Below are 27,259 nucleotides of genomic sequence, written 5' to 3' on the forward strand. Positions count from 1 at the left end.
TGTCATTGTATTACAAGGTAATGTGATAGATGCGTGCACCATATACACACAAAATCTAAATTGTCTTAAGTTTACATTTGATAGAGAAGGTACCACACCTCACTGACAGAGTTTTAATGTCCTTACTGTCTGATATATTAATATGATCAGTTACTCTTTTTGCTTCTTTTCTCTTCTCCATACCTGTGACTTGAAATTATACATATGGTCAAATCCTGAAAGTCAGATAAGGACAATTTAATCAACAGCTATGTACTACTTGTAATGTCATGAATATTACAAAATTATGGATAGTACATCAATAGGATCCTCACTGACACTGCCCATTACTAATATTTTCATGGATTATTTTGTGGAACCAATTCTCCAGTTTGTAATAGGATTTGGTGAGGGACACTTTATGAGCTGTTCGATATTGTCCAAGATAGATTTTTGGTATGCCCCCTAATGTACATTATACAGAACACAGTATGCAATGAAACACATTTTACTTAATAAATTATGATTAGACGCTAATGCATACATTAAATACACAACATAATTTAACTAATTTGCTTACAGCCTGCAAGGTAAAGGGAATCAGCCATAATCTTCATTACCAGTAATGCATTATTTCAGAATCAGCAATTTGGTAATGGTTATGGGAAAACTAATTATGTAACTTTTGAAATCAGTAAGATATCATGGTAATGTTAGCATCAAATTCCAGCTTATAACTAATCAGAAAATTAATAACTAAAATTTGACTATTTATATATAAAGCCAAATTAACAGTTCAAAATGTTTCTTGAAATCATATGTAACTAAACTCATGTAGGATCTTAGGGAATCATGTTATTAAAGATATTAAATTCAGAATGCCTGTAATGAACTTTGTAGTTACACCACCTAGAAATTTCCTATACAAACAAATGACCTTTCTCAGAGTCTGACAAAATGAAGTTTATGTATAAAATGTGAAGTTTGTAATCTTATTTCACTGTGAAGCTCTCCAATTTATGTTAGCACAAAAAGCTATTTTGTAACTCATAAGAAATCTGTAAATTTTTGTCAAGTACTACTAGCTGCATTTCATCAGTTTACTTTCATCTCAAAACGTAAAAAGCAATACTTGAAACTATATTAATCATAAATGAACATTCATTTACTTCAAAATTGTATCGACAGAATATTTTGTAATTTGATAAATCTATTTTGGAAACAATGAGAACAAAAAGGTATGTATTTTCAAACAGGAATATAATCAGTTCTGCATATTAAACAAAAAAAAGTTCAAGTTGTGTTGGTCTGAAGGTCTGTGTAACTATGTTGTTTGAGAAAATACGCAACTATCAAAATGAAGACTTTCTGGAGTTGACTTTTAAGTAAAGCACCAGATCCCCACATGCTGAGTTTTAAGGGCTATCTGGAAGTGGATTAAGCACCCCAATACACAGTTTCTGCTACATGATGGATACTTCTGGAGTTAAATCTAAGTAGTCAGCCTTCTAAAGTTTACTCAAATTGACACCAACGTGTTATTAAGTTAGTCAATTTCTTTAAGTGTTGTGAATTTTAATTAATTAATCAGAAGGTGCCTACGTTAGAAATTACATACTGCTTCACCAGTCTTGTATCCTCTGGTATTTTCATAATACAGACTCATTATGAATGAATGCAGCAGTTTTCACGAACTGTATTTACCTTAACACTAAATTTCCTAATGAGATCAAAACGGACAGCTAACTATCTTTCTTCAATGTGCTAGTTGAGTAGAAAGCAGACAGCTTGGTCACTCAGTGTATTGGAAGCCAGCCTGAACCAATCTACCAATGTACAGTGGAAGGCAGATAGTCAGCTTGGTCACTTGATGTATAGGGAACCAGCCTGGACATATCTACTCGCAGACAGCTGGCATCAGCCTGTTCACAACTAAACTGTAGAACACATTAATATATATGGCTAAGATGATTATTGGCAACAATGGTCAGTAGCATTTAAGATACATACAAGAGCAACAGCTGTAGTGCAAAAAATATTACTCATATTTTCAGGCATAATCCTGACTCCGATACAGCGAAAGGATTTATTTGTTCCACTCTGAGGCATGACAGAAATTAAGATAGGCTGCATCCTTCAGATGTAAGGCTTAAGACAAATATTTCTAGCCACTCCAAAGATTCAAGAAATATTATCCTGTATTACAGACAACACAGTGACATGAGTTTACAGTATTCCCTGCGGATCTGACAGTTTTGTAGTTCAGATACAAAAGAGGCAGCTGAGATTTAATTATGTGACAATAATTTCAACAGAGGTCACAGGTACACAACTCAAAGCACATGGAGGCAGGCTTTGGAGACTGACCAAAAGCAAAGATTTATGCTCAGTGGTTATACAGAAGCAGATATTGCCATTCTGAAGATTGCATGAGCCACTGCACTCTGTGACATCACACACACCCCTGAAGTGGGCCGTGTATGCCACATGCTGGTTGACTCATCATGCACAAATTCAGCCTGCCTCTGAGATATTCTTGGTTCAGCTACTGCATGCATACAAGTATGGCATCCCACCTTTTCTGTAAGTCAGAAAATTTCACAACTGAATTTGTAGTACATCACACAATCATTCTTCCAACACATGCGCAACACTGTCTTTTGGATTTGTACAGGTCTTTGTATGGGGAGTCACTGTTTTTTTTTTGGGCTCAACCATTCCTTTGGTTTCCTGATGTTAGCATAAAGACACCGTTTCTCATCACCAGTAATGATACAGGATAGGAATGGTTGGTGCTGTTACAACTAACTGATGATGAGCAAGCAGAGATGCACATATGGCCACCCACTGATTTTTGCAATTTTCGTTCAGAGCATGCATTAACACCTGATTTTTGAACCTTCCCCGTTGCATGCAAATGTCTTACAACAGTGGAAAACAATCCCAGTTTATTGCGTTTGCCAGTTCTCATGTACACTGATATGGATCATTGTGGATTAATGCATTTAAATGATCTTCATCAATGTAAATTGAAGGGGGATCACTGCTGTCAACTGCAGTGGGACATTAAGCTGAATCAGCAGTGAAGAGCAAAAACTTGTACCGAACGACAAGTCGAACCCAGGATCTCCTGCTTACTAGGTAGATGTGATAACCAATGAGCCATCTGAGACACAATGTTATTGCAACTGCACAGACTATCTCGACACACCTCACAGGCAATCCACAATCCCACCAAGCGCCAGTTATCATATAATTGATAATCCTAGCTTGGAAATGGATGCACCTTCTCCAGTGTGAATGCACAAATACATCCAACCTCCTGTGGGAATCTCTGAGTAGCAAAAAAATGGTTCAAATGGCTCTGAACACTATGGGTCTTAACTTCTGAGGTCATCAGTCCCCTAGCTAACCTAACTAACCTAAGGACATCACACACACGCATGCCCGAGGCAGGATTTGAACCTGCGACCTTAGCGGTCACACGGTTCCAGACTGTAGCACCTAGAACCGCTCAGCCACTCCGGCCGGCTCTGAGTAGCAAAAGGGAGTATGAAGGACAGTGATTGTGGACAGGTGGCACTTGGTGGGACTGTGGATCAGGTGTTAGGTGCGCCTAGATAGTCAGTGCAGTTGTGATAACACTGTGTCCCGGATGGCGCAGTGGTTACCACACGTGCCTATTACGCACGGGACACAGGGTTCAACTTCCAGTCTGGTACACATTTTCTCTTGTCACTGCTGATTCCACTTAATGTCCCACAGCAGCTGACAGCAGTGATTTCCCCTTCAGTTTACATGTAATGTTTCACAGCTGCAGATGCTGCATGGTGTCTGTTCTTTTGGACATGTTCAAAAGAGCAGACACCATGCATACATATAATCTTCATCAATCCCTGAAGGTCTTCCTGAATGTGGAGTTATTGATTTCAAAATGATCAATGAGAAAACCATTTGCTTGCTGTGCTCTCTTCGATGGCAGAATCCAAATACACGGCGCAAATCTTTCTGGCTATCTTCGCCGCTGTCGCCCCTCTACTGAACTCTGACAGAAGAATGTTGGGCATGTTCCAATTTCTCCACTTGACCTTCTATTTTCTAGTGTCCACATCTCCATTCAAATATTATGTGAAGTGCATCCTTTCGTCTTACCATCCTCTTTCCTCACCCCCTTTCCCTCTCATTTTATTTTTAATAGTGGTCTTTTCCAAAGATAACTTGTCATGATAGTTCCACATGTAAGTTGTCTAATTAAATTGTTAGTGGACTGTTTCCTTCGTTTCAATACCCCTATGTTCAGTTTATATTCTGATTTATTTGCATAGCTCTGCTGGTGTACTACTTTGTCCATCATTGAGTAACAATGAGCTTGTGTGGCATTAACCCTAGAGTAGGTACGGTAATTTTGTTTAAGAATAGTTTCCAAAGCCAGTACAACATGTATTTCAGTTGTTACTTTTCAGTTTACTAAATAGCTTGAACGTGTATTAAGATCCACATGTCTCATTTATTTATTACCCTAGTAGTTCAAGGGCATTCAATTCTTGTGTGTATTTGATACTATAATTATAATTTCATATGTAATTCCAAGAAAATTTGAAAAACTACTAAAGAAATGGTAGAAGGAAGCTGTGGAAGATGTATCAGCATACATAAGAGAACGAGTATAATGCATTACTTTCAAGAAAAGTACAAACACTAAAATAAAATAGCTCTTTTTATTACCAGAATGTCATTTACATACCTGCAAGATCAATTTTGCAATATTTCATTTTGAAAGATTCACACCATCTCCCATTAAATTAAAATGAACATAGATGGAGATGGTGTCACAGATGTTCTCTAACACTCGTACTGGTATTCATTACTGCATATCACAAAACATTGTAAATTGAAACAGAAAATGACTGCTTATAACAGTGGAATAAGATAAGTAGAAACAGCAACAGAAATTACAAAAAATATTCACAACAAAAATAACATTATAATCTTTAAAAACTTCAAAAACAAGGCAAATACCTGAAAAAAAGTAGCAAACAGTACAGCTTCAGTCTTTTTAAGTACAGTTTCCTAATAATTACATCTTAAAATAGCCCCACAATACAGTTCTGAACCTAAAGATTCCTTACTCAGTTACTTGAGAAATGTCAGGGGTAAGGACATACAGAATCATACAGAGGAGAATAAACATATAGGAAGTACATTGTAAGAGGGCATCAAAGACCAAATTTAAGCTTAGGCTTTAACTTTTGTTGCATTTCTTGCTGTTGATATCTCTGCACACTGGGTCCTCATGGTTCCACTTATTTCTCACCCTCCTTAATTGTCTGCATTGTGTAAAAAGAAGGTGCAATATTTGGTTATATATGGCAGTGTTTCCATGTACACTTCCAGGAATCTTAGAAATAACAATTGTTTTACACTCCAGACAATACAGCCCTGTACCCCAATTTCATTCATGTTTAAAAGCAGAGCTGCTTAACAGTTTTATTACTTCACAAAAAATTGCCAATGATAACACACCTGTTTCAATCACAGCCATACATATCACTGTCTTAATAACACTAAAAACAACACTCAGCACTAAAATTTCTGAAGCAGTGTTTATTATGTTCAGAGAATATGGAGCATTCTGTTGTAGTAATGAACTGCTATGTAATAATTCATACTAATAATATGGCCTGTGCCTTCTGTTATGACGGCTCATTTCTCTCTGCCTTACTGGACCATAATGCACACCTGGAGGGAAGAAGGGTCCAGATTGTAGAGGTCTTCTCTCTGTTACCTCTCTGTATACAAAATGAGAGCTTTCTGCTGTAATAGGGTAATTCCTATTTTGCAATGGAGAATTGCTGAAGTCTGGTTCTTTCCAATTTTGATGAACATTTCTGTCTCTGTAAAAGCACGGTTTGTTTTGTGTAAAGCCTAACATAGGCCGAGGATTTCCCGTATTCATCCTTCTAATAACATCATTGTATGGTTTTTGTGGGTCAGCTGAAGAGAAATTTACATTTCTTTTCGGTGTATCTGACAAAGAAGGATTTACTGTAATACAGATATTTTCCTTATCTTCTTTTGTTGTATCTGAAATAAAAGTAAATATCTTTAAATTTAGTGTTAAAACACAGCAGGCTTCATACATTTTAACAAAGCTCTTTAGTAAGTTATACACCATGTCCCTCACTGCCCAAGTTTAAAACATGTCACTGACATTAACAAATGAAAATTTAATGAATTTGCCAAAATGAGCAATCTAAGTCGGTTAACTTTGCAATTGAAAAAATGTATTTATGGAAGAAAATACAACTTACTTATAAAATTCTGTAGCTTTCTCTTCATGGCTATTCTGAATGGTGATCCAGTAACAACTGGTGATGAAAGTAGTTGTTTGAGTTTAATAGGTTTTTTCTTTTCCTTTAATGTTTGAGGTACTTTTGGTAGATGGATTTCTTCCTGCACCTTTTTAATTAGAAGGTTCTTCGCATTTTCCAGCATTGTTCCACGGAAGTGTCCTGGCAGCTCACAATCCCAACACAATGCTATAAAAAACATTTCATACTTGAAAAAGTCAAGAGAAAATTTATAATCCACAACCAGTATATTAAAGCAAAAGTAAAAGTAGGACTGTGCAGTTCGTTACATGTAGCATACCCAAAAGTAAAACACTATTGTATCAAAAAAACATGTAGTACAATTTTGAATGTTAGCCATTATAGTACATGAAAGGTATTGTTTTTGTCTATTAAGACAACTCTGGTAGGTACTGCAGCACTATACCACCAGCTCAGTCGGAGCCTCTGGAAACTATAATAAAGCGCGTATAAAGTCATTGAGACAGTTAACTGGAATCATACCTTTAATAAGGGCATCTCAGAGTATGGGATTGATAATATTAAGAAAAGGAGAGATTGCTAATCAGTCAGCCTCAGAGACTACTGAATGTGTGTGTGTGTGTGTGTGTGTGTGTGTGTTTTTGCACCTCAGAAGGAGGTATTTGGCTGAAAGCTCAAACATAGAGCAGTGTTTTTGTTGCGTCTGTCTGTAACTCAACATCTCCTGTATTATCAATATTGATAAATGCAAAGCTAAAGAGGCATTGTATAGCAGAAGCACATCATTTATTTAGTAGTGAGTCATTTTTCCAATTAAGACATTGTTGTAGTTTGTAAGACATTTTTGTAGTTTGCTGCATCAACATTTGCTATTTAGTGCTACCTCATTTTTGTCATGAATGAAGAAAGAATTAACTGTGATTGTGTTAAACTAATACCTCAGTGACAGTGGAAATTTTGCAACACAATACTTTAAAGGAATTAATCTTCCTACTCATTGCAGTAATACTATCACACTCCTTCATAAAATTGAATCAAAATATCAGTTGCATTTGAATAGGATCAGTTGCATTTGAATAGGACAGCAGTTCATATGTTCTAGGTTCCCTAATGTTAGTATAGCTGTACTCTCCTCTGTATTTATAAAGGATGGAACTGAGGAAAATCATTTTGCACGCAACTACATGATACATGTGATTACGGCTTTAAGGAGACGAAACATTACAACAACCACATTATCCTGCTTAGAACACCAGTTCCCACAAAGACCACTATAATATTCACAGAAACATGTATTAAGCCAATCACACAAAATTAGACACTGCTTAGCTATTCTCTTCTCCCAATTAACGAATGTGGTCCATCATCATGCCACTTGTGTTTCCACTCCTTTGCCAAATAGGTTGTAGCTTTTTGAAAGTGCGCCTATGACTTACCCACCCAGTACAGTCCATCCTAGTCCTATCATTTCTATAACTTTTTGTATTCAAGACAGCACCACCTGTACATGGAGCTGTGTTACACATAAACATCACTGCAACCACACGTCCTGGTGGCTAAGGCTGTATGAGGACGTACATTGTCAACAACAAGCACACTCCTTTTGTTGGCATTCCCCTCTTTTTGTCTCAAATGCTCATTTTGGTTTATTTTATAAGGCCTCACAATATTGTTGTGCATTGATGGTCTCACCCGGAGGCACAAATTCAACCAAAATTATGCCTTTTCAGTCCCACAAAACTTAGGCCAAAATTTTTTGCCCAAAATTGCAGTTTTAATTTTTTGGCAGATGGGGTATTGGTATGACACCACCTGATGATGGTCTTTTTGTCTCAGGCATTTAATGAGCCACCTACGTTTCATTTCCAGTCACAACAGAGCTCAGAAAACCCTCAACTTCCAATTCAAGACACTCAAGAAACTCACAGGCGCAACTGGCCTGATTTCTCGTGTGCTGCTCTGTCAACTGTTTTGGGACCCATCTTGCACACAGTTTCTGGTACCCTAATGTTTCTGTGAGTATCTCTTATAAGAGAGCTATGGAGAGCTGTGGAAACATTGCAAAATGTCATCCATTGTCAATCAACAGCTTTCACGAACAGTTTCCTCAATTTTTTTGCAGCCACCCATCAGTCAAAATGAAAGGTCTTAGACTCCTCTGTTTGCCATAAACATTTGTTCTGCCTCCCCTAAACTCCCTACACCACTTCAGTACACCCATTCTGTTCATAACACCTTCAATGTAAACCACTTTGATACACAAAATAAATTTCATTAGGTGTTATTCTTTCCACAATTAGGAAGTTGATCAAGGCACATGGCTCGCACTTTGTCGGTTTTCCTACCTACATGTTTCATGCGACTGGACACTACAACATGAAATTACACACTACCATGCTCCTGTGATGCTCGCTCTGGTCAGGGGATCCCAGCCTACCACTCAGTGTTACTAAACCTCAAAAAGTAAAAACCCACAGCCCATTACAGTCACAGTACACTTACTTTCTGGCCATGTCTCACAGTTTTTTATGTTGTACTGTGTAGCAGTACCAAAACTAAAAGACACTTCAAAGTATGCCTCAGATTGTCAAAACTTGTATCCAAAAGGTTGAGTCTAACCAAAAAAGAAGGCAATTGAAAGCTAAAAAGAGAGAAACTTTAAACTACCACTACCTTTTCCTGAGGAACAGAAAGTTCGCTGCTTACACAAGTACAGTCCATGGACCTTGAATAGCACATGACTGAAAGACAGAGAATAACAATTAATTAGATTTATCATGTCCCAGTTCCATTTGCATTTTCTCTGTCAGCAGAATGCAGCCTCTTAGTGAAGTTTACAATGTGATGGCACTAAGATGTCATTAAAAACTCTCATGAAGATAGCATAATATCTTGCCTTGAAAACTATCTGGAAGAGTACAGATTCGACAGTGGTGAATGTGAGACAAAGAGTTCTTTAAAGGCTTTGGTGATGTCACCAACATACAGGAAATGTCAGAGCACTGAATAAAGTCAATCTCGAGCAATTACTCCACAACAGTGCCAATACCTGGGTTCAGCTTCATGACCACATACAATGATAGCTGCAAAACAGTTGTCCACAGACCTGTGTATCTGAGGCAGTAGGTTTCACAAGCAGCAGTGTAAAGACAAATCTGTTTCACTGACAAAACACTCTTCAATATGCAGAACGATTCTGGCCACACATTCATCTGTATGAAAAGTATAAGCTAGAACACTGGGATAAAATACTTGTTTTGTTACATACTGTTTTACATTTAATCATGTTGCAGATTTTCTTTTTCTTTTTTAATTACATGGTATCACACTGGTGTATGCCAAATATCTTCTAGTTAAGCTTTACCTTGTTCTGTAAACTTTTCTCAGGCAATATTATCCAGTTTATTGACTGTATCAACTTTAGGACACTAGCATACCCCAGCAGAAACCACCAGGTCATTTTCATAATCCTGGCTGCCAAATAATTAAGGCAGAATATTGTGTCAACACAGCAGCCAGCCACGACCAGATTGTGCAACACTTCTGCAGAGGTTTATTCGCTAGCTCAACCTTCAGCACATACATCATCAACTTAATGAGAATATAAACAGGAATACCTAACACATATTGACAAAATTGAAAGACATACTGCCACAGGTCCTAAATGATATTATCCACACAGAAGTGGAATACGTCAAACAATTTCAATCATATTTTCATTTAACAGGTAATAACAAACTTGTCACAAAATGTCTGCATGTTTGGCAAGCAAACTAAATGAGAGAAAATTTTTCAAACAGTGGAGTAACTGAAACTTCCTGGCAGATTAAAACTGTGTGCCCGACCGAGACTCGAACTCGGGACCTTTGCCTTTCGCGGGCGAGTGCTCTACCAACTGAGCTACCGAAGCACGACTCACGCCCGGTACCCACAGCTTTACTTCTGCCAGTACCTCGTCTCCTACCTTCCAAACTTTACAGAAGCTCTCCTGCGAAACTTGCAGAACTAGCACTCCTGAAAGAACGGATATTGCGGAGACATGGCTTAGCCACAGCCTGGGGGATGTTTCCAGAATGAGATTTTCACTCTGCAGCGGAGTGTGCGCTGATATGAAACTTCCTGGCAGATTAAAACTGTGTGCCCGACCGAGACTCGAACTCGGGACCTTTGCCTTTCGCGGGCAAGTGCTCTACCAACTGAGCTACCGAAGCACGACTCACGCCCGGTACCCACAGCTTTACTTCTGCCAGTACCTCGTCTCCTACCTTCCAAACTTTACAGAAGCTCTCCTGCGAAACTTGCAGAACTAGCACTCCTGAAAGAACGGATATTGCGGAGACATGGCTTAGCCACAGCCTGGGGGATGTTTCCAGAATGAGATTTTCACTCTGCAGCGGAGTGTGCGCTGATATGAAACTTCCTGGCAGATTAAAACTGTGTGCCCGACCGAGACTCGAACTAAGCCATGTCTCCGCAATATCCGTTCTTTCAGGAGTGCTAGTTCTGCAAGTTTCGCAGGAGAGCTTCTGTAAAGTTTGGAAGGTAGGAGACGAGGTACTGGCAGAAGTAAAGCTGTGGGTACCGGGCGTGAGTCGTGCTTCGGTAGCTCAGTTGGTAGAGCACTTGCCCGCGAAAGGCAAAGGTCCCGAGTTCGAGTCTCGGTCGGGCACACAGTTTTAATCTGCCAGGAAGTTTCATATCAGCGCACACTCCGCTGCAGAGTGAAAATCTCATAGTGGAGTAACTGTTCTACTGAAGAGTCATGACCAGGCTTGGGCTAGACGCATAGTATCGCTGAAAGGGTGATGTCCTGGTGCGGTGTTGCTGACGGAAATACGCTTCCAGTATCCTCAAGTAATCAACCTGAGGACTGCAAATGGTCACGTGGGGGCTGCAAAGTGGACTTGCAAGTGTGAGCTGGGACAAACCTCTGCCTGTCTTGCAGACAGCCACTGACCGACGCAGGCATGCCTTCCCATCCCTCTCTTGAAAAACATGCCCCTTAGTCTGGTGGTGACCACTCTGGCCCCATACTTCATAGCCCCTAGTGATAGATTTTCTGAATAAACATGGCATACATGCCAGCTTCTGGAAAGCACCCTATTGTTCTTATTCAATAATTTCATACACTCCTAAATGCCCACTTCCAGGAGTAGTCTTGCCCTCATCTGGTCCCAAAAACATAAACGTACAGTACACTAAGGTGCATATGATAGTTCTTCGGCTATTGTACCCATGCATTACAAAAGAGACAAAAAGTTTACAACACTTATTTACACTGATCACATTATGTAAGTGAAGAAGTACCAAAGTCAGATTTTATGAAACACTTACAATATTTGAAATTATTAATACGAGGGCAGTTCAATAAGTAATGCAACACATTTTTTTTCTTGGCCAATTTTGGTTGAAAAAACCGGAAATTTCTTGTGGAATATTTCCACCAAACATTCCCGCTTCTTCTCGTATAGTTTCATTGACTTCCGACAGGTGGCAGCGCTGTACGGAGCTGTTAAAATGGCGTCTGTAACGGATGTGCGTTGCAAACAACGGGCAGTGATCGAGTTTCTTTTGGCAGAAAACCAGGGCATCTCAGATATTCATAGGCGCTTGTAGAATGTCTACGGTGATCTGGCAGTGGACAAAAGCACGGTGAGTCGTTGGGCAAAGCGTGTGTCATCATCGCCGCAAGGTCAAGCAAGACTGTCTAATCTCCCGCGTGCGGGCCGGCCGTGCACAGCTGTGACTCCTGCAATGGCGGAGCGTGCGAACACACTCGTTCGAGATGATAGACGGATCACCATCAAACAACTCAGTGCTCAACTTGACATCTCTGTTGGTAGTGCTGTCACAATTGTTCACCAGTTGGGATATTCAAAGGTTTGTTCCCGCTGGGTTCCTCGTTGTCTAACCGAACACCATAAAGAGCAAAGGAGAACCATCTGTGCGGAATTGCTTGCTCGTCATGTGGCTGAGGGTGACAATTTCTTGTCAAAGATTGTTACAGGCGATGAAACATGGGTTCATCACTTCGAACCTGAAACAAAATGGCAATCAATGGAGTGCCGCCACACCCACTCCCCTACCAAGAAAAAGTTTGAAGCCATACCCTCAGCCGGTAAAGTCATGGTTACAGTCTTCTGGGACGCTGAAGGGGTTATTCTGTTCGATGTCCTTCCCCACGGTCAAACGATCAACTCTGAAGTGTATTGTGCTACTCTTCAGAAATTGAAGAAACGACTTCAGCGTGTTCGTAGGCACAAAAATCTGAACGAACTTCTCCTTCTTCATGACAACGCAAGACCTCACACAAGTCTTCGCACCCGAGAGGAGCTCACAAAGCTTCAGTGGACTGTTCTTCCTCATGCACCCTACAGCCACGATCTCGCACCGTCGGATTTCCATATGTTTGGCCCAATGAAGGACGCAATCCGTGGGAGGCACTACGCGGATGATGAAGAAGTTATTGATGCAGTACGACGTTGGCTCCGACATCGACCAGTGGAATGGTACTGTGCAGGCATACAGGCCCTCATTTCAAGGTGGCGTAAGGCCGTAGCATTGAATGGAGATTACGTTGAAAAATAGTGTTGTGTAGCTAAAAGATTGGGGAATAACCTGGTGTATTTCAATGCTGAATAAAACAACCCCTGTTTCAGAAAAAAAATGTGTTGCATTACTTATTGAACTGCCCTCGTAATATAGACACAGCCACTACTACAAACTACCTTGAATGAGGAGGGAGCTGGTTGTCAGTACATAGTTAAGGCTCCTCTGAAACTTAACTTTATTAGTAGTAAAGTATTTAAAATACCTGTTATTGAATAATAGACCAAGACCTTAAAATTCTGCGAAAATTATTCTTATAGAATACAGAGCTGTTGGTTTTAACAGAAATATGTTTTTTATGACAAATTTCATTAACGAATAAATATCTCGGGCAGAAGTAGTCAGTATCTCTGAACAGGTCTTTGCAGAACATACTTGAGTTCACGTCACGTATTATTTGTATTACATGCTTTTGGACTCTGATTTATGAGTTCCCAAAAATGAACCCACATAACATTATGGAATAAAAGCAAAGTATGCTACCTTTATCATCCTTATGTAACATGCAGCAATGAGCCGAAATATTATGACCACTGCCCACTGCAAGTTGGAATGCTGTTTTTGCATGGATGCAGTAAGCATAGAAGCAGAGCAGACTCCAATCGAGAGTTATATTAGCAAAAATATTGTCCGTAAATGAAGAAATACTCTGATATAGGTGACTGACAAAGCGCAAATCAGGGAAGGAGGAGCAGTATGAATTAGTACAGACTGCTACTCTTCACACACAGACAGTATATGCAGTGGACATGCATGTTAGTTGGATAGCTATCAGTTAGGTAGTTGGATAGCTATCAGACTGTCATCACATGTAAAAGAAACGCACACATCCAAACATGCCCAAATTGCAAACGCATGACCATTGTCATCTACAAGCACTGACGCATGACCCGAGATGAGAATTCTCCAATTGAAATAATTTTTAGATTGACAATTTAGCAAGTCAAATGGTAGGCACCAGTTACAAGTCAGTCCTTATTCTTTCTGCGCCTTTGGCATGTACATGCACAGCCTACTCTAGCATCATTCGCTGCATGCTGGCAACACTGCCCTCTGCTGCTATAATCTGTCAGTCACCGAGTTATCTTAATCAGTGTATCCCATCCTGGTTGGTGTGGATAGTTCAGCAAGAGCCAAAATGTTATGGCTCACTGCCTGAGAATGTCTATCTTGGAAATGGCAAAGTTGGCCTACAGTTTACATCCTGTTATCATAAACACCTATGGAAAGCACCTAAAGGACAGTGAAACCTCAAGTATGTATCCACATGTTGGATGCCCATGTTTCATAGCAGAACTTGGAGGACGGAGGCTTGCTTGCTCGCTCTGTAAATGGAGCACACCATTAAGTGCACACTGCTGGGCGTGGGCTGCCAGACCAGATGACCCCTCGAGATCTCCTGTTGATCCAAATGACATCATCGATTGTAATTGTACGGATCATCAAAATATGTCATCCGGTCAAATGAAACACATTTATTGTTACACATGGTACATTACGATGTCTTGGTCACCAAATTACCTGATATCAATTTGGTTAAACACATTTGTGTCACCAACAGCAGCTCTGCGCCCACAAACCAGCAGCCCATAGTTTACAGTAATTTCATGATTAATGGATTGACATCTGGTGCTACATACCTACAGAAACCAACCAAAGACTTCTCATATCCATGCCGCATTGAATCACTGCTGTACTGCATTCCAAAGGTGGGCCAACATACTATTATGAAGAGTGATGTTTTGGTTCATTAGTTTACGTCTGGCAGCATCCATATTACAAATTGAGATTTGTTTTGGCACTTCACCATGTGTCTGGTATGTTCCACTAAACTGGATTTATTATCAAGCAATTTTACTGATAAAAGGTCATTAATATACAAAAGAAAATTAAGGGTTCAAAGATGGGTCCTAGTGGGACACCACAGATGTCTAGTTTGCAGTTTAACAAAGACTGATAGCTTTACACAGGACTCTTTCCTAATGATACCCATTATTTCCTGTCACAGAGAAAGGATTTGAACCATTTTGTGACATTTCCAGTTATACTGTATTATTTTAAAATTCTGATTTACTCAGTCAAATCTCAGCCTCCTCAAACCTGAATACTTTAGATATCCCAACTATGACTTTGAAAATAAACACACACACACACACACACACACACACACACACACACACACACACACCCCAGAGACTTAAGTCGTTAATAATATATTCTCCCTCAGTATTTACAAGAGTCTGCCAATGCTGGGTCAATTTTTCGATTTCACAGTTACATTACATGGTTTTGAGCCGAAGAACTCAGCGAGCCATGTTCAGAGTACATTTTCATCTGGAAAAGAAATTCCTTGGAAGTTTTATGGTAGAAAGTGGAGAAGGTGGAAAGTCTGAGAGCACACGATCAGATGAATAAGGTAGGTGCAGAGACTTTCCAACTCCTGTATAGAGTATTATCGTGGGGTAGAATCACTTCACGCAGTCTTCTTCGTCATTGTTCTTGGACTGCCTCTGCAAGACACCTCTGTTGTTACCAACAAATGTCAGCAATGATGGTTACATCTCAGGGAAGCACTTTGTAGTAGATACCACATCATCACTGTTCCACAACATGCATATTATTATCTTTTGTGGATGCATGCAGGTTTCTGCAGGGGGAGCTGCTGCTTTATTTGTGCTCAACCATTCCTTTCTTTTCCTTATATTCGCATGAAGACACCATCTCTCATAACAGTATAGGACAGGAATGGTCAGTGTTGTTCGCAAGCCAATTGATGACAAGCAAGCAGAGATCCACATAGAGCCACCTGCTGATTTTTGTGATTTTGGCTTAGAGCATGCGTACCAGTACACCTGAGTGCAAGCAAATGTCACATGATGGTGGAATGATCACAGCCCAGCATATTTTAAAGTTCTGGAGTACGCTGATGTGTATCATTGTGGATCTCCATCAAACCCCAAAGATCTTCGTAACATGGAGAATCACTAATTTCAAAATTATCCTCCTTAAAATGCTCCTTAAAACAAGAAAACAATTTCCTTGTCATGCCCTGTCCAACAGCAATATACCCATACAAGACGCAAAGGTTTTCGGCTGCATCCACTGCTGTCACCCCTCTATTGAACTCAAAACAGAAAAATATGTCATTTATGTTCTGATTTCTTCACTTCCATTTTCTAGTGTTCACATCACCACTAACTCCGAAGGATAAAATGACAATATATAAATTCAAACAGCAACAGTGAACTAAAAATGAAGTAAGATAAAATAACATACAATCGATAAATAAACCCATGGCAAACAGAATAGGAATATTCAAAACAAAAACTCTAGGTACAACCTTAGACACAAATCTTATCTAATATTTGTAGTAAGATGGTTGAGAAGCCATTTGTTTATTTCCTTCTCTAACATTTTCAAGAAGTCTGGCAAAAGTGAAACCTATGGGGGTTTGACAGTATTTTTGTATCTGCTTTCATATATTTAGGCTTAACTTCAGCTACTTCAGCCAGTCAGGAAATGTTCCAATGAAAAAATGATTGGCTGCTTACACAAGTGACTTAATATGTTACTAAACTCTGAAGAACACACTGTAATTTTATTTGTATTTTATTATAACCACTAGAAATTTTTATTTTAAATGTTTTTATGCTGGACATTACTTCTCCTAGTGTACTGTGGGTCAATTCATTACTTAAGTATTTGTAATGGCTAGTCTGAGGTATTGGTGACATCTACATGACCTGACAACCCCATGTTTTCAGTAACAGTTTTTGAAATGCTTGTAGTCTTGCAACATTTTGCACATTGTTACCAATTCAAACTTATTCTTAATGACATATGGTTCTCCTCATCTTTGATTCATTACATCCTGTACTGTCTATTTTGTTACCAGATGTGACCGTTTTTTCCTCCTAATGCAATTTTCTTTGGTCTCCATATTATTGTCTTTAATATTTTGCAGTATGTCTTGTAATGAGCTACATCATGAACATCACAGCTGTTTCTAACTGACAAATAAAGTTTCATTTTGGTCTTGCAAAATAGCTTTATACCTGGAGTTGGTTGGTTGGTTGGTTTTGGGGTTTGATGGGGGCTAAACATCGAGGTCATCAGTCCCCTGTTCCAAACAGACATACTTGTAAAAGGCCTATACAGTAAAAGCGTAACCTCTGCACCCAGAGGGAGGGAACACCAAGGGGTACAGAGCTAAAATGAACACCGCAATAACACAAAACAGAGGACACTTAAAAGGAGCAGAGCAAATAGTTGACTAGAGTAAAACAGACTGCAGTGGTTGATGGATCAGGTAAAACATCAACCACTCAACTACAAACGAAGAACCTCCAGCTGGAAAGCATTGACAGAGGTACCAACACAACTTGTTACCATAAAAGACACTATTTTGGTATCCACGTCACAATTAAAAGTCGCTGGAGTGGGTGTAGCCTGAAAAATCATGCAAGAGCGTCCACACTAGAGTGAGTGATAAAACCCAGTTGCACAGATAAAACGTAAAACATGTACGCTGCATGTTTTTGTGTTACGGAGGTATAAATTCGAATTTCACCAAGCACAAAAAATGGCTCTGAGCACTATGGGACTCAACTGCTGTGGTCATCAGTCCCCTAGAACTTAGAACTACTTAAACCTAACTAACCTAAGGACATCACACACACCCATGCCCGAGGCAGGATTCGAACCTGCGACCGCAGCAGCAGCGCGGCTCCGGACTGGAGCACCTAGAAGCGCACGGCCACCACGGCCGGCTCACCAAACACAGCCTGTTACTTTCCAAAGCAATGAAATCGAGATTATGACGAGCTTTTGTAAGCCAGTCATAGCTCATATCACATCATCTTGCCAGCTGATGACAGCATAGGACACGTGACGTAGTCAACCAGCAGCAAGATCATTCTTCAGTAGCGCGAACACACATAAAAGAAAAGTTAATGGTTTAAATTAATATATGTAGTGTTGCTACAAGAAAAACAAAGCTTCCACATATAATCCTGATCTTTTTGCGCGTGTTACACTTTAAGATACATCACATAAATGTGCCAGTAAAATTTTTAATAACGACGTAAATGTCTGATGTTCTGAGCTCGAAATTCTTCTAGATGGTCGTCCTCAAAGAGTTGATTTTTAAATGAGAGCAAACGCTCTGTGATTTAAGAAATTCATCCTACATTCTCGCACATAGTTCATCTTGCGTAAAAGGAAATTTACTTTGAAAGTAACACTTTTCAAACCATGATTCACAATATTTTCCCGTGACCTGTTAGAAATTGGTTTGTTTCAGCAGTTGCCAGGGAGCACCAGATTACAGGCGTCACTGCGCCCTCGCACCTACGATGATGCAGGAAGCCCGCATGTTCGTATGTGTAAAACATTAAAAGATCTTGCATTATGTCATAACAGAAACAAGACATCAAAGGATACTTCAAGAGCATCGGAATTTCGTGAACCATACTAAAATGTGTAATTCGCCTTAAAGTGCACAATCGTATGTCCAGATCCAGATGTAAATTTTCTTGAGTACCAGTACTGTACTATCTCATGTTTGGTTCTTTCTGGCATAATGCCTTATGAGCTAGAAGATGGAAAACATGCACTTGAAATGCACCGAACAGTTGAAACTAGCCAACAGTGTGAAATTAAACACTTCGTTTCAAATAAATTGACTGCCTCAGCGCAAAAGATTATTAAAAACCAAATCTCTTTAGCAAACCGACAAAAATAACTTCATTGTTCTGCAAGGCGATTGATGCTTGATTGTCAGAAAGATGGAAATAAAACCTGAAACTAACAACATATTTTAGCCTTCCGTAATTATGCAAACGTATTTCAATTCATTTGGTAGCTCTCGGCCACAGAAATTCGTTTTGTTTTCATTTAATGTGAGAGCAATAAACGAAGAGGAAATAGCAGAATCACTAAACGTAAACACAGGTCACGTGGAGACTACTCACCTCCCCACTACAACTCAGACTGTTCTGTGCATCAGCCCCGGATCTACGATATTTCCAAACTGGAGTAATTTAGATAGTGGCGCCCAGCCATACATCTGTAGCCAGAAGCGGGAGAAGGTACTACTGATACGTGACTCAACTGCGCATGCGCAAGAGCCTGCCCGCAACTGCTCAAATTAATCTAATGTAAACAGCTGTCACATCCCGCTCCGGAGGCAATTTGTTGTTAGGAAGCACTGCATATTCTTCCTAAAGCCTTTGACACACTTTGGTTGGCAGACGCTTGCATGAGAACTGTGTTTTGTTGTGGCATACGGCGCATTTCCTTTGCAACTTATTTTTTATTTTCGTTTCTTTTTTTTTCTCTCTCTCGTTCATGTTTTGTTGCTGCAGTATTATTCTGCAGAAGCGGGATACAGTAATATCCTTCATTAGAATATTGGTCCTTACCAGTCAAAATCACAAAAATTTAACTGGTAACTAAAACAATGAAAAATTCCCGGGTTTTTCCCGGTTTTCTCCCGGATGAAAAAATTCCCGCGTTTTCCCGGATGTCCCGGGTCGTATACACCATGGATGAGTTCCATATGGCCGTGGACGACTTTACCATGCGCAGATTATTTGGCGTGTTCAAGGCAGACCATTCAGAGCTCTAGACATTGCGGACCTTGTGATGCAGGGCTGACCGGAGGTCTCTTTCCATGAGACCAAGCTCCAGGGGTGGCGAAGTGGTGGCCTGCTTGACCAACCGATCGACACGTTCGTTTCCTGGAATGCCGATGTGGCCCGGGGTCCACATAAACATCGCTGGACGAACACACTTGGCGAGAGCAAAAACAGCATCTTGAATACCGTGCACCAAAGGTTCCCAACAAAAACACTGGTCGACTGCTTGCAATCCACTCAGTGAGTCACTGCATATGACAAATGACTCCCCAGGGCAGGAGGAAAGGTGAGCGAGTGCACGATAAAGAGTAACCAGCTCCGCATTGGAAACACTGCTCCCACAAGGCGGGGAATGCTGCTCAATGTAGTTGCCGTGGATGAAAGCAAACACAGTGCGTCCATCGACCACAGAACCATCGGTGTAGACTACATCTGCATCGCGGAACGAGGCAAGAAGAGCCAGGAATTGTTGACGATGACTTGCAGATGGAATGGAGGACTTGGAGTCACAGGACAAATCCAAGCAAAGCCGCAAGCGAGGGAGGGACCAAGGAGGGGTAGAAGAAGAGGGCCGGAAGGATGGAGAAAGGAAAAAATGGACTAGAGTGACGAGAGAAGGGAACGAACGCGGACCGTGATCGGGAGACCCGACCTAGGATGCCGTCGTGGGGAGGGGAGTGCAGAAGATGGAAAAAGGAGCCTCAGGTTTGGGTGGTCGGGCGAGGCATGGACGCGGGCGATGTATGACCCAAGCAACTGTTGTCGGCGGAATCATAGGGGAGGGATTCCAACTTCTACAAGAAGGCTAGTCACCAAACTAATGCGGAAGGCACCTGTTGCCAGTCTGACGCCACAATGGAGAATCGGGTCGAGGATCTGCAACGTTCAAGGTGCTGCTGAGTCATACACCACGCTCCTGTAGTCGTGACGGGACTGGACTAAGGCCTTATAAAGCTGTAGGTGGATTGTTTGTGCAGCCCCCCAAACGGTGTCGCTGAGGCAGCGAAGGATGTTGAGGTGCCGCCAGTACCGCTGTTTAAGCTCGCGAAGGTGAGGTGTCCAAGTGAGCTGAGCATCAAACAGCATGCCAAGAAAGCGATGCGTCTCCTCACTATGAAGGAGTTCATCGGCAAGGTAGAGCTCTGGATGGAGGTGGATCATTCAACGACGACACAAATGCATCACTTGGGTCTTAGTGGCTGAGAACTGAAAACAATGGTTGCAGGCCGAAAAATGTGCCTTACGGATAGCTCCCTGCAGCTGCCGTTCAGCAACACTGATGCTTGGGGAACTGTAATAAAGACAAAAGTCATCGGCATATAGAGAGGAACAGACCGATGAGCCCACCGCAGCCGCAAGACCATTAATCGCCACCAAAAAGAGGGGAACACTGAGAACCGAGCCCTGCGGGACACCGTTCTCTTCAATATGAGCAGAGTTAAAATAAGTGCCAACTCTAACCCGAAAGGAGCGATTGGAGAGAAAATTCCGTAGAAAAATCAGAAGTGGACCCTGTAAGCCCCATTCGTGCAGCGTAGCAAGGATATGATGGCGCCAGGTGGTATCGTACGCCTTCCGAAGATGAAAGAAAACAGCAACTAGATGTTCTCGCCAAGTAAAAGCGGTACGAATAGCCGACTCTAGCGAGACTAAATTGTCGATCGCTGAGCAGCCCTGACAGAAGCCCCTTGTTGCTGGGCCAGGAGGCCCTGAGCTTCGAGGATCCACATGAGCCACCGACTCACCATCCGTTCCAGGAGTTTGCACATAATGTTGGTAAGGCTGATATGGCAATAGCTATCAACCACTAGCGGATATGCACCAGGTTTCAGCACCGGGATGGTTACGCTATCCTGCCAACGAGTTGGGAAAACGCCCTCCGTCCAGATGCGGTTAAACAGGATGAGTAATTCCCCCTGACAGTGCGCTGAGAAATGGCGAAGAAACTGGTTGTGAATTCGGTCTGGACCTGGAGAGGTACCGGGGCAAGCTGTAAGGGAACTTTGGAACTCCCATTCACTAAACGGGGCATTGTATCATTCCCAACGGTGTGTGCGAAACGACAACTGCGTACAGTCAGCCTGCTCTTTAATGGCGTGGAATTCTGCGCTGTAGCCTGCTGTTGTGGAACTACGAGCGAAGTACTCTGCCAGATGTTTGGCGATGGCGATCAGGTCAGAACAAAGTGTACCCCGAGGAGAAAGGCAAGGGACAGACGCATGAGGGCGAAAGCCAAAAATGTGCCGAACCTGCGACGACACCTGAGATGGGGGAGGTGCGGGAACCTATGGTGGCAACATATAATTCCCACCAGGCCTGTTTGCTCCACAGAGGGAGGGGGTCCGCCGAACAGGACACCAGGATTTCTGTAGGGCCAGACAAATGGCAGGGAAGCGGCACAAAAGCTGTTTCAACTCAGCAAGATGGTGGAAAAAACCATGGCAATTCCATTGAAGGATAATGGTATCCGACTGTGAAGACATGAAAGAACCTGGGAGAGGGGGGGATAGGTTACGCCTTAGAAGCGCTCGCCTCCACCGTTTGCGAAGTAGCCTGATCAACTTCCATAGGAGCTGCGGGTCGAGCAACATCTAGCTCCTGAGTGGACGCTAGATGCTCCACATCATCTTCAGGTGCAGTGGTGAACTCCTTTTCTGTCTCTATGTCCTTCTCCTTTTGCTTTTTCTTCTTTTTGGTATGGTCCCGTTTGTCCCTCAGTTTATCAGGCTGGGTGGACTTTTCCGATCCAGTCTCATGGACCGAGGGAGACCGGGAAGCCCTACAGCCCTCAGGTGGTGGCTTTTTCAGCCACTGGCTGACATCTGGAGAGGCAGTAACCATGGAAGGGAGGGCACCAAGCGATCAAGCGATCCCTTCCACGCGAGGGGAGCAGAGGAGGCGGGCACTTCTCCGGCACAGAGGTGGGGACTGAAGTCCCCAAAGAAGGAGGGGTTGTTACTCGCGATGTTGAAAACAGGGGAGCAACGGAAGAGGGTGTTCCCCCAACTACCAGGGGGGCAGGAATAGACGGCCGGGCTGGAGGGCCCACAAAAAGTGGCGGAACTTGGGGGCTCATCACCAGGGATGCAGACATCGAAGCTGCTGCAGCATACGGCAATGAAATGCGCACAGGGTGAAGTCGATCGTACTTGCGTTTAGCCTCTGTGTAAGTGAGTCTGTCCAAGGTCTTATACTCCATAATCTTCCATTCTTTTTGATAAACTGCCCAGTCTGACGAACAAGGTGAATGTTTCTGTCTGCAGTTGACACAAACGGGCCGTCGAACGTGGGACGTTAGGGTTGGGGGCACGTCCACAATCCCAACAGGTAGGGTTGGTGTCACATTTCGATGACATATGCCCAAACCTCCAGCACTGAATGCAGCGCATGGGAGGAGGGATGTAAGGCTTAACATCACATCGATATATCATCACCTTGACCTTCTAGGGCAGGGTGTCACCCTCGAAAGCCAAGATGAAGGTGCCGGTAGCGACCCTACTATCTTTAAATCCCCTGAAGACACGTCGTACACAGTGGACACTGCGGTGTTCCAGATTTGCACGGAGTTCGTCGTCAGACTGCAACAACAGGTCACGATGAAAATTAAGTCCCTGAACCATATTGAGGCTCTTATGAGGTGTAATGGAGAATGCAACATCACCGAGCTTGTCACAAGCAAGCAATGCCTGTGACTGTGCTGGGGATGCTGTCTGTAAGAGGACTGCTCCAGACCTCATTTTAGACATGCCCTCAATTTCTCCAAACTTGTCCTCTAAATTTTCCACAAAAAACTGACTGTACTGGGGATGCTGTCTGTATGAGGACTGCTCCAGACCTCATTTTAGACATGCCCTCAACTTCTCTAAACATGTCCTCTAAATTTTCCACAAAAAACTGAGGCCTTGTGGTCAGAAATGAGTCCCCATCTGTTCAGCTGAAAACCAGAAATCGAGAAGAATACGTCTCACCAGGTAATTTAGACCGCCGTTCCTCCCCTGGTGTGGGCAGGGAATGAAACGATTGGGGGTCATACTATAAAGCATTCAACTTTCCTTTCTTAGATACTTGTGCTTGCGCACTATTCGTATTTCATTTCATGGTGGTCCCACAAGCAGCTAGGGAAAGGAATGTCCACCCAGACAGAGCCCAGCTTGCCTGGGTAAGCCTAATAGAATGGGGGGAGGGGGGGGGGGGGGTAGGTTCCCCAGAGGTCGCCCGCTAGCAACTGTTCTGTTGAGGGTTTTTCTTATAGAGGTTTATACCATCCTCGCGACCCAGGCAGTTAAGCCAAGATCCCCGGGCTCTGTACCGTACAATGTTCCACCGTCGAGCCTTACGGTGGTGGTTGAAGCATACTCAGAGCTTACGGTATTAAGGACTGGTGGCGCTTCCCACTCCCCAGCTCGGGCACCCCAGGGTTGCCAAGCCCGTACCCAGCAACTAAATGCTGAGCCCCCTGAGGGTTATTCCTGGAGTAATCCATGGCTTTATTGTATAATCTGGGTTACTTCCCCCCCCCCCCCTCCCTTTTGGGGGGGGGGGGGGGAGGGAAGTTTCAGATAAAGTAAGAACTTGATATAAAGGTGTTTTATTTTTATTAACATCATGAGCACTGTATGTATCACTTTAGCTCATGTCTTTGGCTACTGACTACACCCCCCACCCCACCTCACCCCCGAATTCTCATAGCAGATTTTTTTTTTTTTTTTTTTCCCTTGAACGGCATTAACATGTAACATGGAGGAACTTCATGCCATGTAATGAGAGGCCATTTTGTACATAATTTTGTTCATTAGAGTTTCCTGTACAGACACTATTGACAGCTGTTTTTGAGAAATTAGCATCCCTAGTAGGCAAATTTGCCATAGGAAATAAATTGACAGATGATGTTACCAACTTTAAAAAATTCTTACAAGAAAAGTTTTTAAGAAGATCTACATTTTAAATCACAGGTAACCAGTATTATTCTTTTTTTTAACTCTTAAATACACAAAATTGATTTGTTAATAACTCACCTTGTATCTCTATTTCTCTGTAAATATTCAGTGCACATTTTCTATTGCAAAGGATTTATTACGAAATTCTATTTCCATCGCATACGCTTCCATATTCTGCTCCAAGCAAAATTTATGGATATCTGTGTTCTTAAATTGATGATAATTCCACAAGGAATGTTGCAACTTTTTCCTCTACCAGTCAAAATCCTCTAACATTAAATACAACTACACCAGCTGCCACTATATGTTAAGTGTTGCAAATTACATCAATTTGGCATTTTGATGACTAATGTATTAATGCATATAAGTAGTTCACTAATTTACTGGCATTTCACATTGACAGATATAAATGGGTGGAAATGAAATGTTTCATCATTGCCAAAAATTTTATATTAACATCTGTTTGTACTGACGCAGGATGAGAATCAAGCAGTTTAGTTATTTTCGCAAACTGAAGGTTTGTTTCAAATGTAACTTCTGTTGAAAAGTGGTTCCTTCTGTACACTCTACCCTGAAAAAGGTGCTGCTCTGGTATCTGTAACCACTATTACTTTAGCACTCAGGACTCTGCCCATCCCCTATCTTAGGTTTCCTACCACTGTATTAGACCAACCAGGTTACCTTCCACTTCCTGTCGAGATGAAGACTATGCTTATTATAATCTCATCTACTGATGGGTATAGAATCACATATTGGTGGCGTTCCTGTTGATCCTGAGATCTCCAAACCAATTGTCCTGGTGAAGACTTCAAATGAGGGTCAGGCGTAGCATCTCATAAAAGATACAAAACCAATACTGATATGTCTCAATGTTGGTGCACTCTTTACCCGGTCACATGCACCACAATGTACTCTGTCAATAATATTTTTTTAAAAAAACTAACTAAATTCTTAATAATAGGGTATACTGCAATCTGTGCTGTTGTGGCATGTCTTTTGGGGGCAGAACCCACCAACAGACAAGGACAGGGGCAAGGAACAACAAACCCAACTGAACTAGGCACACAAATCAATTTCTCAAAACAATACTAGAACACTATAATTATGAATATGATAAGATCACTAATGTGATACAGATGTCTAATTTCTACAATGTAACTATGTATTCTATTCAAATAATTTAACATGCAGAGGGTTCAATTTAAGTGAAGTTTGGGATCCCACTCTTCATTAATTAAAATCTTCTGTCAAAATTGAAAATGTTGAGGGAATGTATGCGACACAGAATGTCAGTGTCGGAAAAGAGTTGGATTGTGTGGGGGAAGAGACCAAACAGCGAGGTCATCGGTCTCATCGGATTAGAGAAGGATGGGGAAGGAAGCCGGCCGTGCCCTTTCAAAGGAACCATCCCGGCATTTGTCTGGAACGATTTAGGGAAATCACGGAAAACCTAAATCAGGATGGCCAGACACGGGATTGAACCATCATTCTCTTGAATTCGAGTCCAGTATGCTAACCACTGCGCCACCTCGCTCGGTGATCGGAAAAGAAATCATCATCAGAGCATATAGTGGTTTCTGAGAATGAAACAAGAAAAACAGAGGTGTATCATAGCAACACTATTAGTAATTAAGCTTACAATATATGCTCAAAGCATCCAGTGAAGGTAACTATATCAATCAACTAAATATTATGCATAAAAGTGGAACTGCAAAGTGAGCTGGACATTCTAAAGTATACCTTCTTCTCACTAGTGTAAGAGTGCAAATGCGTGTGGTGGCCAATGGAAGTTGCTGATATACACCCTTACAGCTGAACTGACATTGTGGATTCATGAGTGCGGTAGCTCATAGAAAGCCGAGATTTGAGTCATGGAAGACTAGAAAAAAGAAAATTAGGTTCTATTTGGATTGGTGTGGTGGTGATTTATGTTGGAGATATTCCGGGGACATCTGACGGCTGCTCATGACATCATAGCAGTCAGGGGCTCAAAATCTGCAGAACAGTGCGGCATACTCTAGATTTCCATCCACAGCCAAGTTCTGGGATTGCGGGACTTGGTAACTAACGAGATCTATGTATGACACGGAACCAAATTTGACTCTGAACTGTAGGTAGAGTATTTATGTTTTTATCTAGTTCTACAAACTTCTCTGAAACTAACAAAATGATCACTTCGTGAAGGAGAGAACCATCACACAGAACAACATGAAAATTCTCCGCCTACCTGTGCAATGCTCTTGTTGTATCAAACAGCACTTAGTTTTTTGACACAATCCTCTTACAGGTCGATATATAGCATTCACATTCATCTATTGAGTACATTCAACTTGATAAAGTGCAACTCGGGTAAGGACTTCAAAATACCTTTCTACATATACTATAACATCTTCACTGGGTAACATCTTCAGCCAAACCTGCTGAATATGTTAAGATATCCTTAAATCTGTACTTTGAATCCTTTGCTTTTTCCCATTGTCAAAGAATGTCTTGACAGGGGCATTGTCTTCCGACATATTTTTCCCTTCTCTCATATTTTACCGATGCACTCTGTCTCAGGCTCTCTCAGTTTCCACCAGTTACCACTGAATTCTTTTCAGCATCATGTGTAAGAAGAGACCTTTTCAATAGAAGATGATAATTGCCATAACTTCAACATGTAAGACTGACTTAACACTTATTAAATTATTATGGTGAAAAAGATTGTTGATGACAGATAATGTTGTTAGATACTTTCATACAATGTAATATTCCATTTGACATC

The 27,259-nt window shown here is 41.5% G+C and overlaps 1 protein-coding gene across 3 annotated transcripts in view; it reads right to left on the reverse strand.

The window, feature by feature from the left end:
• Positions 1–4,678: 4,678 nt before the first annotated feature.
• The window catches only part of LOC124612802 (PC-esterase domain-containing protein 1A-like), a 260,996-nt gene continuing 238,415 nt past the window's right edge, over positions 4,679–27,259 (reverse strand). For all 3 annotated transcript variants that reach the window (XM_047141219.1, XM_047141217.1, XM_047141218.1), the window contains 2 exons: positions 6,291–6,518; positions 4,679–6,063 (listed from right to left, as the gene is read on the reverse strand). In XM_047141219.1, the coding sequence (XP_046997175.1) occupies positions 5,648–6,063; positions 6,291–6,518 (644 nt within the window). In that variant the 3' untranslated portion in view covers positions 4,679–5,647. The remainder of the gene's footprint in view (positions 6,064–6,290; positions 6,519–27,259) is intronic.

The sequence above is a fragment of the Schistocerca americana genome, chromosome 4 (assembly GCF_021461395.2).
Source record: "Schistocerca americana isolate TAMUIC-IGC-003095 chromosome 4, iqSchAmer2.1, whole genome shotgun sequence".
NCBI classification, from domain to species: domain Eukaryota; kingdom Metazoa; phylum Arthropoda; class Insecta; order Orthoptera; family Acrididae; genus Schistocerca; species Schistocerca americana.